Source organism: Notothenia coriiceps, unplaced genomic scaffold (assembly GCF_000735185.1).
Source record: "Notothenia coriiceps isolate Sejong01 unplaced genomic scaffold, NC01 NC01_scaffold00038207, whole genome shotgun sequence".
Classification (NCBI taxonomy): Eukaryota; Metazoa; Chordata; class Actinopteri; order Perciformes; family Nototheniidae; genus Notothenia; species Notothenia coriiceps.
This window is the reverse complement of record NW_011370908.1, coordinates 44,081-57,559: the sequence shown is the minus strand read 5'-3', so window position 1 is coordinate 57,559 and position 13,479 is coordinate 44,081. Positions and strand designations below refer to the sequence as shown.

The following is a 13,479-nucleotide window of genomic DNA, read 5'->3' as shown; positions in this document are numbered from 1 at the left end:
CCCACACACACACACACACACACACACACACACACAATGCCTCACCAGCCCTCTGTAACCAGTGGTTTCATCCATTTTTAATGCACTCTAATTGAATTCGACAATAACGGCGTCCCATGTTCTCCCACAGCAGAAAGTACATACATACATAGTACAACATAACCCTATCAGTGGATACAGCACACATGAACACGTATTTACCCACATGTGTGATGCTGTTAGAGCAAAATCCTTAATCCCATTATATGTCACTTTGGATCATTGTATGGCTTGTTTCTCTGTAATTCAATAGATTATTTGAACTATAACCAACATTTGGTCCCATTTTGACCTTAACTCATTATCTTACGCCATTAATTATGTCCTGAGCTGAGTGTCCTGGTGTCCTGATTATGTATAGACAATTGCATTCTGGGCTGATGGTGGGAGATGCTTGCCAGTTAGTCCAGTTAAAGGGGCCCTATTCTGCTCATTTCCAGGTTCAATTTGTATTTTCTGCCTCTACTGTGATATGTTTCCATGCTTTAATGTTCTTAAGGACATTGTACGTGATTGCTAAAACTTCCCGAAAAGCATTAAAAAATATTGAGTTATTAAATGCTTGGTATTATCAATCTCCACAATATAATTCAATTGAAAGACTATAAATCATCACATTTAATTATCGCCTAGCCTTAGTTAGCTAGCATTAGTAACATAATGAACCTGACTGACAAAGCTCTGTTTCATCCCATTAACACGTTTCTCTGCTTTACACCTCAGGGTTGGATTGACAACTTCAACGGGCCGAGTGGAGTCTTTATAGCCGTAAGTAAAAACTTTACCCTTAAATCTCAAAGCTTAAACACACAGACATGTTTTGGAGCTCTGTGACTAAGTGCTGTTCTTTAATCAGGCTGGAAAGGGGATCCTGCGCACCATGAGAGCTAACAACGACGCGGTGGCTGACCTGGTCCCCGTGGACATGGTCATTAACCTCACACTGGCTGCGGGCTGGTACACCGCTGTGCACAGGTTAGTGCTATCATCTGACACGCTATGGTCCTCATATTAAAGGACAGATTCACCATTTCTAGGTCCAACAGGCTTATTACTAAATTACAGGGCTGCTTTTTTAATTGCAATGTTATCAAAATCGCAATATGGACTAGTGCAATATCCCAAATATCATGAGGCGCAATATTTGCCAAAATATGTAAACATTTCTAAATAAAATATTGTGGTACTACAGAAAGGTCAGTTGGTTACATCTAGCAAACTCCTGCTAGATTAGATTAGATTAGATGTGTTGTCCCCAGGGGGAAATTGGTTTTAACAGCACTATACATGTTCACAATATACGTATATACTGTATATAAACAAAAACAATAACCCAGACAACAACGGATAGCGGCAGATAGTTATTGTTTACTATACTGCTGACATATGCATGCACATATTTATATATAGAATAGGTAACCTGATAGCGGTCTTTAATTTTATTTTATGATGTACATAATATATGTGTTGTGTTAAATGTGTGTTATATGAAAAATGGGATGTGCATACATAAAGCTTATTTATCAGAATGTGACATACTTTTTGATTATTAGTTCCATCATGGCCACAGTAAAATGACAGGGATAAAAGCGAAAATGTACTGGTAGAAGAGTTGTGAGCCTGTATTATCCTGCTGTCACTGTTCTCTACAATGGTTAGGTTTGAAAGCCATTACACCTAAAGTAACATCTTTATTAAGTTGGAAACAATCAAATGAAGTGAAAAGTTTTAAAGAAATGTAGTGGTGAGAGTCCAAGAGTTCAAACTGTGTAAAATCTCATACTAGCTATCTTTACTACAGCGTGTACTGCAGCACCAACACATGATGAGGAATTGGGTTGCCTCCAGGCTACAACAGACATATTTGGAACAAAAAAACTGATTTTGGTTGATATTAATAAATGATTAGGTGGGATGGGGGGAATATTTAGGAAGTAATCAGCTAAAGCTCCTAACTATTATTTAGCTAACTAGACAGAGATGGGAAAATAATTAGAAAGTTGATGGAAAGGAAAGAACGATTTGTATTTCAATAGGATCAGTTTAAAGGTTTTAGGGGGATGTGGGGGAGGATAAATAATAGCTACAGTGATACTGAAAACATCTGGATGCCTAAATTACATTCAAACAAAAGTATTTCATGAAAGAAAACATATATCATAATGCATCAACATTACTGCCTGTGATGTGATTATACCAGTGTTCATGTTCCTGACCACCTGTACTTATTTTCAGAAGGAAAACAGAAAAACAGAAAGATGAAAGTTAAGTATTTACTCTGAATTGGAAATGATGTGAAAAGATGAATCTAGCTTTCCCTCAGCCTACATGTTTATTCAGTATCTTTTTGGCACAGCTCTGCATGTGTTGTGTAATATACTCAATACTTAACTGTAATTGAAGGCACCTATAAAGCAACATAGTATCATAGCTTACTACTTGTTTAGTGAAGGAAATACAGTTTAATATGTGTTTTATTGGCTTCTTTATGACCTTCCTCTCTCCCACTTTGCAGACCTAAATCAGCTCTGGTGTACAACTGCACCACCGGCGGCATCAACCCGTTCCACTGGGGACAGATTGGTACGTACAATAAGATTGTCTTTCTTAAAGGAAGTACAGACCTGTTACTGCAGGCGGGTCTTTATAGAGCTGTTTTGTCTGAGCCTGCTGGCATCCCATAATATTGTTGTCCCATTCATCATCATCTCCAATCAATACTTTGTGACTTAACTGCCCTGAGAAGTGGTTAAGTCCTGTAGTTTGTAGTCAGGGCTCCTGTGGAGAGGGTCTGCCCCCTGCTGGAAACACATATAAGATGGGTCAGTGGGACATTAAAGAGGGGTTTTCCTTTCTTATATAAGCAGGTGCTCAATATATTAGCTTTTCTTGAAAGCTATGAGAAAAACTGGTTTGCAATTTCATTTAATGAGCTCAATTGTTTCCCAAAAATGTAAAAGGCATTTTTGAAAAGCAAAGATTTGGCCATGAAACAATGTTTGGAACATCATATTGGTAGGAACCTGTTTTGGTTCATATCAACTTCACTTTTTTTTTGCTGCAACCAGTGCTTTACTTTTGTCAGCTGTTGGTCTACAAATCGTTCACCACCAAATGCTAATTTTAGCTCTACTTTACTATTGAAATTGGCGAAATAATACTAGCTTGCATAAAAATTACATTATACTTGCATAAGAAAAGTGTCTATGACTGTAGACACATGGACTTGTTCAATATGTAATGAATACGAAAATCGTTTTATCTGACTGAATTTCCCAGACATGGATTGTTAGGACACTACATATTACAAATACTACAATACAATTATAAACTACTATTATGAACTATTATGAAATTAACCCAATTCATGAAAAACACAACATAAAACATATATTTAAGCACATACAACTGTGTTTCCTGTGTACAGAAAAATAAACACTTGCTCAGCAGATACAGTAGGATTAGAGGGCTGTGGATGTCAGGCTGGCGCGATGACAACAGACTCTCTTTCCCATTTCCTCTCAGATTAGCAAACATGCTCGCTCCACCGAGGAAATTGCTCCCAGATGGCTCGTAGCAGGATTGGGTCTCATCACTGCAACTCACTGTTATGAAAGAGAAAAACGTTAACTATAATCCCACCGGCCAAAATGAGAATCAGAAATGAAGCTAATCTAAAATGACGAGTGTTGTGACGGATAAAGGAGGATGTAGCTCCCTGTTGCAGAGAATTGTGGGAATTTTAGCCCTTTTTTGTGTGGTGACTCTCCCAGACCTTGGAGGGTGGCTGAACGTTAGCGGCGAGGGGCCGGGCCACAGCTGGCTGTCACCTCGGATACGGTCATCTCTGCCCCTGCAACCACTACATATCTGTTGCCATGGAAACGAGCGGTGCAAGGCCTAGTTTGCGTGCCGTGTGTGATGTAATGTCTGAAGTCACATGGCTGCTTTCTGTTTCTGTTGATGGCTGCTGCTGGATTCTGGGAGGAGGTGGATGAGGGGGGGGGGGGTTAATGCCGGTGGGTGGAAGTCATTGTAAGGCTGCTGAAATTCCCCCTAGATCCAGAGCTGGAAATCATGTTATGATTAAAACCATGGTTCCTGGAAGTCGTGATCCCTGTGTAGAAACTGCAATTTGTGCATTTTCCCATCTCTTTGCTCCTGGTCAGTGGATGTTGATAACCTGGACAATTCAGAGTTTTTTTCTCTTCATTACATCATGAGATCCAAGATCACTGCTCGCCCTAGTTGTTGCGCCTCAAATATTACCATTACGTTCAAGCTAAAACAAAAGCCATAAATATCTGGATAAAAACACATTTTAACAACTGCACAATATTATTGCAACTTTTATTTCCTAATCCAAACAAATATGGATGACAGGAATCACATACCCCCATGCAAAACTTTCACAATGTATTGTTCATGTCCGGTATTGGATTATTTGGATATTTCCTGGCCATTCAGATTGAACAAAAACTAAGAAAAAGTTGGATTTTAAAGAAATAGGTGAAAAGTATTTTTTTATGGTACAAAAGATTACTGTATTTTTATTTGAATAATTCACCTTCTGCAGAGCACCACGTGATGTCGTCCTTCAAGAGGAACCCTCTGGAGCAGGCTTTCCGCCGGCCCAACGCCAACATCACCTCCAACTACCTGATGAACCAGTACTGGATCCTGGTCAGCCACAAGTTCCCCGCCCTCATCTACGACTTTGTGCTGCGTCTCTCTGGACAGAAGCCGCAGTAAGACTCGCCACAATCTGTCATACTTGAAATCTAAAGAGAAGTTCAAGTGTGCAGTGACATTTTACCCCTTCTCATGATTCAGGATGATGCGCATCTTCAACCGTCTGCACAAAGCCATCGGCCTGCTGGAGTACTTCAGCAGTCAGGACTGGGAGTGGAACTCGGAGAACATGAGCATGCTGATGGGCCAGCTCACCCCAGAGGACAGGAGGGTACGCTTATCCACAAACACACTGCCACTTTGAGCCAAATATTGACCTCCTGAGCTTATTGAGGAACCAGATTGCTTGATCCAGTCTGAATATGTATATTTGCTTCATCCGACGCCATCTGAAGTTGTTATTAAACTCCTCCTACTCATTGAATACAGGTTACAACTTAGTGAAATAGATACAGTAAAAGGAAATTAGTTACCAAACTTATATTTGACCATATTTCAGAGGGTATTATGGTACTTATGGTATGTATTACATTTCTAGTTATTTTGCAAATGAAGGTATCCAGGCAGAGCGTGAATACTTGCTATAGATAGAACTACCTAGGTGTACATAAAGTAGTTAAACCTGGCTCCACAATGGCACAATACAACATTGTGTATATCATATAGGTTAATGCCTCAGTCATAAGAATTGAATAACATAGATTTAACTAAACAGAATTCTGGGCCATTGTCCAAAAGAGAAGTTTTACTTATGAGACTTTTTTAGTGATAATGCTAAACTTTTATTTACCTATTTGTATAGTGTGGTATTGCTACTTTTAAGTAAATTACGTTCTTGCCCCCTATAAATAGATGTATGCATGATTTATTTAACCCTATTATGATTAAGAGAAAAAGGCATTTAGGGAATATTCCATCTGCTCTTATTTGAATGGTATTATTGGGTCAATTGCTCCATCTAGTGAGGGATAGTGGGATTTCATTTTAATGTTCAATTACAAATGACACAGTATCTTTGGTCTTGCCTTTGTCTCTGGACTTCTTAAACTTCTATTCTATCTTGCAGACATTTAACTTTGATGTGCGCCAGCTGAACTGGCCTGAGTACATTGAGAATTACTGCATCGGCACCAAGAAGTACGTCCTGAATGAAGACATGTCTGACATTCCTGCTGCCAGGCAGCATCTGAAGAAGTAAGTCAACAAGACAATGCAACAGAAATAAAACAGGACAAGAAGCCTGTTATAACAAGTGTGCCACTAACATCAGAAACAAAATAAATATAAGATCTAGACATTTTTCATCAAAATTTTTCCTCTCTCTTTCCCAGACTGAGGAACATCCGCTACACCTTCAACACCCTATTGGTGGTTTTCATCTGGAGAGTTTTTATCGCCCGCTCCCAGATGGCCAGAAACATCTGGTACTTTGTGGTCAGCCTCTGTTTCAAGTTCCTGTCTTACTTCCGCGCATCCAGCACCATAACCAAGTGAGTGTTCCTCACCTCTTCAAGGCAGAGACGGCCGCCCTGGCCTTTAGCTGTCAGCAGGATGCAACATCTGAGACTCTGACCGTCCGTCAAGGACACTCTGAGTCTGAATCCTCCTTTGTGTGTGGATCAGCTGGGGGCTCTCTACAGGTGGGAGGCTGCAGTCGTATGAAGCACTCTAAGGAGAGAAAAGAGCCATGAATAATTTGTCTCGTTCGGAAATCTATCATCAGTACCTGCACCGTTCACTCACCAGAATCCGTCCAAAAAAGTATTCATCTTGTTGCTACAGTTTCCTTCTCAACGTGAACGCCAATTATATATGCAACAATAAGCCTTTTGTGTGCCGTCCATTTTCTTTTCCACATCGTTGTTTCCATCCACTTGAATCTAGCTTCATTGCCTTGCCTTATTATTATGTTTTCATACTTGATATATGGCAGAGCTTCACTGGATTTCTCTAAGATTTTTTTGGTTCTCTGCAGTTTAACTGTGGGGAAATCCAATTCCTCTCTTTACTACGCAAGTGATTTTGATCTCTATCTTACATTATGTGTATCTACTGCCTTTCTAAGATTACACCTTAAAAACTAACTGGTTATCTATCTCAAGTCTCTAAACTGAGACAAATATTACATCTAAATTCCAACTATACAGTTCAAGACAACAGTATCATTAAATAAACCAAAAAATATATATCTGTCTCCATTATTTACTATCACAAAGAGAATGTTCATATGTCTTTGAACATAAACCATGTTTGTTTGAATGCTCATCTGTTTGTACAGCAGTTTGTACTGAAACTAAGTTTACTACTTTTACATCTTTATACTTGAGTCAAAGTTTGATATATGTGGTAGACCTTGGCAGTGTAATATATATAAATAAGAGTACATCAGAGTTGAGTTTATTTGTTTAGCTCTGTACAGGTGGAAAAACATTTGAATTAAAGTTAAGTTATAGTAGTTGGAAATTCCAAATAAAATTCTGAAAGGCATAATGGTGATATAAAAGAACCAAAATGAAGAAGTCCAAGGAATGGGTCCAGTACAATATCAGTGATTTACATGTCCGAGATTGTGGGTTAGAGGACCAAGCTTAGAGCAGGCAACTTAGCGGAGTAGAGAGTGGGTTCATTTGATGAAAATGGAGACCTAACCCCAAGTTGTGCCGCCTGTAAATTAGCTTTTCAATTGAGTCACAGCGTTTATTTCTCTTTCAACTAATTACAGAGCTGTTGAAAAACAGGGTTTTATAAAAAAAGAAATTGCAGGGTATTTATTTATTAGAGAAATGTCCTGATCTGTGATGCTTTTACATGAGGCACAAGCTGGAGTTGTACCTTAGGTAACAGCCAAACAAAACGTATATGCAACGTTAAAATAAAGAAACTTTTGACTGAAGATTTATTTCTTGAGGCACGCCTCTTGTTACTGAAAAGGTAATTAGGTCTGTTAAATATATCAAAGATCGTACTTTTAGAAAACTGCTGCTTTAAACACCTACTGCAGCAACTTTATTTGAGTAAGAAAAGCAAGATATGTTCTGCTTTTGGACAGCTAGTGAACAGGACAGAGAATGGAAGCATTATTACGAGTTCTTGCAATACAGAGTTAAGTGTCATCTGCATAAGAGTTAGAATTCATGCTGAACATTCTGACGAACAGAAGAAGTGAAAAGTAGTGGACTAAATATGGAGCCTTGAGGTACGCCATACCTACCCTGATGTGGACTACTATTTTAAGCAAGACAAATTGTGACCTATTTGTTAGTCTGGACCTAAATCACAAAAGTACTAGGTTATAAACAAAGGATTTAAAATCCCTCATGGTGTTGAATCAATGACCCAAGTTTGGAAAACCTGTAAATAGTTGAAGTTCATTTTATTCTTTTAAACTACCAAACATTTTATGTGACTGTTGATCTTTGCTTGGTGAGAGTCTTCACAGGATTCCACCACAGAGCTTCCTACAGAGTCTACCAAAAGTGTTAAATGTGACAGGCCAGTCCGTGTTTTACTAAACATGAGAAAACTGTGTTGTTTTGTATGTGGCTTGACTCTTGACTGAATACAAATGCATAACAGTTACGAGCCTAAATGGGAGAAAAAGGGACACAACTTAATAAATGTTTATGCAAAGCCCATGTCTGTGGTGTATTCATGGTAACTGTACTCTGAAATTTAGACGGAGATAATCACCCAGAATGTCTGCAGTCATTTCAGTGGTATCATAACAATTCTTACAATGTTGTTTTAAGGGTTGTGTTGCTCTCCTGTATGTGTGTTTTACAAAACAATGTGCTTTGCAAATGCAGAGCTCTTTAACTGTATGGAACAAACAACAGAAATACATAACTCAATTGTTAACTGCATGCTGATGTCCTTTGAAAAATATTTGATCACCTTTATTCTGAAATGACTTTAACACAAGACTTAAATGTTTTTCACAAAACAACACTTAGGGACCAAACCTCATTCTTTTGTAAATATGTAAACTTTAATGGACTGAATGGCAGCCAAACAATCAGATTACAACACATGGACAGAAAGTCTAAAACTTTGCGAAACAAACCCATCACAGTTTTTAAAAGAAACACAAGTATGACTCATGCATTCAAGGGAAACACATTTTCCTAAAGTGCAATTATCTTATGTAAACTTTACAATTTGTCAGTCAACAGCACAGATCATTTAGACTGTTTTGTAGAAAACACAATTATATGACATTGATGACGTTATTTAACAATGGCCAAAAGCCTGCTCACAGAGAAACGGTTACTCCTGGGGGACTGCTTCAGCCAACAAAGGAGTCTGGTGATTGTTAAGATTGTTCATCTCGTTGTGTAGCTGCACCTCCTAGAATAAGTTTCAGTACAGGTAAGTCTATCAGTAATGAAGATAGCCTGTTTATGTTGCAACATGTATTTTGTATTAAAGACTCACCTCTCTTCTGTAGACTCCAAGTTTGAGCCGACAGCAAATAACGTCAAAAAAGAGGCCAACAAGCCCATGAAGCATGCCTTTAGGAGAGAGGAACACACAACGATAAATAGATCGATTCGGACACGTTTTAGGTCATAAATGATTTTCTATATGCAGCTGTTTTACTTTGAATTTAAAAGCTCAATGTGACATTGTTGCTCTACATAAGCTCTAAGAGGCTTATGATTTACATGAGAAAAAAGTTTCTTGCAGGATGTTTCTAAAATATGTTTTTATCATCTGAAAACAGGTAAAAAAGGTTTTGGAAGTTGAAGATCTTAGTTTTGATCAGGATCCTTTTGACATGACTGTAATAAAACATACATTTTCTAACTGATAATATATGCACTTGTAAACCCACCTGAAAGAAAATATGAATGCTGTTAGTCCTATTTATCACATGTGGTTTACTTCAGCCTCTTGTGGCTTAAATTAGTATTACAATAACAAACTAAATGACCCTGACAAATAGAACCCTGTTTTCATAGATTTATAAAAACAAATAAAAGGTCATTCAGAAAAAGAATTCTTTGCAAAACCTTTTTTCACTCGCTCTTAAGTCATAGAAACAGGAGAAATTGATGACAAGATGATAAATAAATGTGATTGCAGTTAAACAGACTTGCCTGTGGTGGAGAAAATACCCCCGATTATGCCGCACAGACGCACCAGGAACTGCCAGAGAGGCATGTGCTGCTCGCTGACCGTCACCATCAGAGAGCTGGTGTCGTACTTGATGAAGATGCCGGAGACACCGTGACTGCCCGCTGCGTGGTTTATCACCCGCTCCTTGGAAACAGATGGCATGATGGTTAGTGGTATCCTAAGTTTCCCTTCGTTTCTTCATCCTCTGTTCAATATGCTTCTTTGTAATGGGCTTTAATGACTCTTCACCCACCCGCTCAGTCACAGAGTACTGGTGTGTGTCTGCAGATATCTTGTATGTGTTCAGTCTGGTTGGAACCACTGTGATGAAATACTGGAACATCTGGTTATCTGCAGGAAACACGCCACCAGAAATAATGCATGAAAAAACCTCAATATTTAACATTTTTCTATCAATTTCAAGAGGTAAAAAAAGGTTAGTTAAAGAGACTCATAATGAAACTTAATTATCTGATCAAAGTGCTTACAACAAAGGCAACCTCTTTCCAATAATCTCTACTAAGCAGTGATCCACCAAGGTGAGCAAAGGACCATTTGAGTTAACTCATGATCAGATTAATGTCTCAACGTGTCATTAATTTTGCAGGAAACGCCATCAAATGTTTTATCCTTTCCTACCTCTTGGTACATAACAGTAACTTACGGTTATTGGTGATTTTCTCTGTGCCGTCCAGAGGATTGATGATGCCCGGTATCTCCTCCCCGAAAGATAAATGGTCAATCCGATGGGAGAAGTTGTACGCTGTAATGCAAAGACGAGAGGAAGCTCAGGTTCAATCAAGGTGAGAATCACAAAAAAGAAGCTCCATTTCAACCTGGAAATAATGTACTCTGCACTGGATATAGTTGCTGTTTGTCTACAAATCGTTCAATACAATTCTGAATAATAATAACATCTAAAAATGCACCATTTATTAGTATCAATCATAGACTGGTATCAATGAAGGTAACATTTGCTTGCATATTCTTTCAAATTAAATGCCCTGTGTGTCATCTCTACTTTCAAATGTAGTTTGCACCAAGAGTAGGTTACTAAAACAATTGCACTGTTAAGAAAATGTAAAGAAAACATATGCAAGCATAATTAGAAAGAGTTACTCACTATCATGGCTGACAAAAGCAGCAATGTGGGCATGACCCTGTGGATGGTGAATGGGCCTGAAAAACACAAATTAGTATTAAAGGTGATGTGTCAACAAAAGCTTTCAAATATAGCATAATATATATGCCTGTTTTTCATAGCCCAGCAAATTCTACAGCTGGATCATGGTAAGAAACGAATGACCGTTCTGTAGTTTCTTACTTTCCGACAGTTACGTGTAGGTTTCCTGCCACCTTGTTGACGTAGACATGCCCGTGTACCCTACAAGCATTCAACGGCTCTATAGAGGCATACTCCCTGTAGCAAAAACACACAATTATTCAGAACATAATTTGACACTTAAACGCACCAGATGACGTTGTGATGTAGTGTGGGATCATGGGAGTTTGGAGCAAAAGGGACCAATGTCATGTATGTCCCTAGGTCTAAGAATTGTTAAACACTTTTAGAATACCTTTAATTGCTTATCAGCAACACACCTAACAGGCTGCACAATATTTGCATATAGTATAAAACAAAAAAGAGCTTGTTTGCATGTGACTGACCTGGGGGGCAGGGCAGTAGGACCGCCTTTGAGGAGACTTTTGTAAAGGACTTCCTGAAGAGCATGTTCCTCTCTCAGCCTGTTCTGTATGAGAAGCAGCGTCCTGAGGACAAACACAAGAGTGGCAACGTGTACACTGTCGGACTGAAAACTCAAACTACACTTAAACTAGATCTGAACTGTAGATAACTATTCCAGTTTTTCTAGAAAGCTTTAAAAACATGTTCTTCTTTCTTTTTCAGTATGCATGCAAATGTATCACCTTGAATACACGTTTAAAATAACTGAAAATTAAATCAATGTATTGTTTTCAGACACAACAAGACTTTTATAACACTTCCTGTTCTCCCAGTATTTCCCTGTCTGATGTCATGACAGCTTACCTTTGCCACATTCTCTGTTGTGGAGTCAGATCAAAAATAACCTGAACAAACACAAAGAATACACTTTGGAAAAGCCAAATCTTAATAATGCTTCTACAAAAAGAACAAACACAGAATTAAACTTGACCTCAGGTTTGGAGACATGCTTCACTCACAGGCTCGTACTGAAGGCCGTTGGATGTGATCATGGTCTCAGCCAGGTCCAGAATATCTGCTCCAACATCTGCAATCACGGTCATCAAATGCATGCATGATGTGACATATTTTCACCATACATTTTATGATAAAGAGGATGGGATACTCACGCTGGCATTTCATGGCAGCTGTGATGTCGATGTTTATTCTCAATTTACTGCGAATGATGAAAAAGAAGAGGGGGAATAATATTTGTCATCTACTGTTTAGCATGTTTGTTTGGGGACTTTTTCATGTGATCATTTCACAGCTCTGGAAGTAAGCTTACCTGGAATAATCCTTATCAACTTCATATTCATACTTCATCCAAGTGTCTCTATAAACAAAGAACTCCAAGACAGCCAGAAGAGCCATGGCACCGAAAGCAATCAGCGACACTGTGGGTGAGACGAAGAGGGTTACTGTTAATAATGTCTGTATGGTGTTGTTGTCTTTCTGTTTTCAGAGGAGTGTCCACCTGTTCCTCCAGAGGCTGAGGTCTCCACGTGGCTTTCTGACACCTTTGGGAAGGCGTCCAGCTCTCTCACCAGGGTCAGGGCTTTCCTCCGAGACAGACGCCTCATCTTCAGGTTCAGGGATGCTCTCCACCTCCTGCATCATAACATCAGTGTTACATTCAGGAGCCCTGTCTGCAACCTCTAGCTTTATAAAGGTTTGAATGATGATACAATTAACATGTTATTAAGTCATGCAAATTCAACCATGTATGTTCTTTCTACATTTGAATTATTCGGTAACACCAATGCTTGTACAGATGAAGACATTGAAACACACTGTTCTTTAGTAGCCATTCTGATTTATTATTAAACAATGTTTAAAATGTCCCTACAGAGCGTATTAATACACTTTACATCTGTATATAAGCACTGTACTACTAAAGCAAAAAGATAGATACAAATGGATACAAATATTAGGTTTCTGTACAGTCCATATTCAGATCCATATGCTGCAAAACAGTATTAACAGTAGAGATGTTTCATGTCAATATATTACCGTCACAATAAAGCAGCACAGGCTTCACAATAACAGTCATTTATAATAACTCTTACCTCTTTAATCATCTACTCAGAGGTTAAATCGCACCACAGGATCCCTGGAAGCCATTATCATTCAGTTATTTTCGGCTGTATGAATGATCTCTGACTAATGTTACATCCACGGTCTGCGCTCACGCGGACAGGTGGGCGGACCTGCGTCTTCCTTGTTTGGGTAAATAGGACGTCGGTGAGTGCGAAGCGTGCGCGCACCGTGCACAGTGAACGCGCAGGTAGCAATGTCGCCGTTCTAACACAAGATGTCGCTTTGATACTGAAACCTGAATCCGATACCCTTTTTTGTAGAACTATGTGAAGTAGTTTGTTAATATAAACTGTTAAAATGAAATA

At 38.7% G+C, this 13,479-nt stretch overlaps 2 protein-coding genes across 4 annotated transcripts in view; one reads left to right on the top strand and one right to left on the bottom strand.

Annotated features, from left to right (window-relative positions):
* LOC104968059 (fatty acyl-CoA reductase 1) overlaps positions 1-8,361 on the top strand; it is a 44,629-nt gene extending 36,268 nt beyond the window's left edge. For both annotated transcript variants that reach the window (XM_010797617.1, XM_010797616.1), the window contains exons 6-13: positions 763-807; positions 896-1,014; positions 2,275-2,304; positions 2,555-2,622; positions 4,616-4,787; positions 4,873-5,002; positions 5,798-5,925; positions 6,063-8,361. In XM_010797617.1, coding sequence (XP_010795919.1) covers positions 763-807; positions 896-1,014; positions 2,275-2,304; positions 2,555-2,622; positions 4,616-4,787; positions 4,873-5,002; positions 5,798-5,925; positions 6,063-6,225 — 855 coding nt within the window. In that variant the 3' untranslated portion in view covers positions 6,226-8,361. The remainder of the gene's footprint in view (positions 1-762; positions 808-895; positions 1,015-2,274; positions 2,305-2,554; positions 2,623-4,615; positions 4,788-4,872; positions 5,003-5,797; positions 5,926-6,062) is intronic.
* On the bottom strand, positions 6,795-13,271 carry LOC104968060 (endoplasmic reticulum-Golgi intermediate compartment protein 2-like). Of its 2 annotated transcripts, none has more exons than XM_010797618.1 (14): positions 13,144-13,271; positions 12,552-12,685; positions 12,363-12,471; positions 12,205-12,251; positions 12,055-12,122; positions 11,900-11,940; positions 11,518-11,619; positions 11,174-11,269; positions 10,973-11,028; positions 10,514-10,612; positions 10,103-10,200; positions 9,831-9,993; positions 9,166-9,242; positions 6,795-9,078 (listed from the first exon to the last, which is right to left on the bottom strand). In XM_010797618.1, the coding sequence occupies exons 2-14, from the start codon at positions 12,655-12,657 to the stop codon at positions 8,998-9,000; spliced, it is 1,143 nt and encodes a 380-aa protein (XP_010795920.1). In that variant the 5' UTR covers positions 12,658-12,685; positions 13,144-13,271; the 3' UTR covers positions 6,795-8,997. The 2 variants fall into 2 exon arrangements, with proteins under 2 accessions (XP_010795920.1, XP_010795921.1); XM_010797619.1 differs by having other exon boundaries at positions 12,622-12,685.
* Between the last annotated feature and the right edge of the window lie 208 nt (positions 13,272-13,479).

Excerpts from the sequence above, each read along its gene's own strand:
- LOC104968060 (XM_010797618.1), bottom strand. The coding sequence starts at position 12,657 with ATGAGGCGTCTGTCTCGGAGGAAAGCCCTGACCCTGGTGAGAGAGCTG. Across the intron at positions 12,123-12,204 it reads AGCTGCCATGAAATGCCAGC|ATGTTGGAGCAGATATTCTG; the intron begins GTGAGTATCCCA and ends CCGTGATTGCAG. Across the intron at positions 9,079-9,165 it reads TTGGAGTCTACAGAAGAGAG|GAGGTGCAGCTACACAACGA; the intron begins GTGAGTCTTTAA and ends AACTTATTCTAG.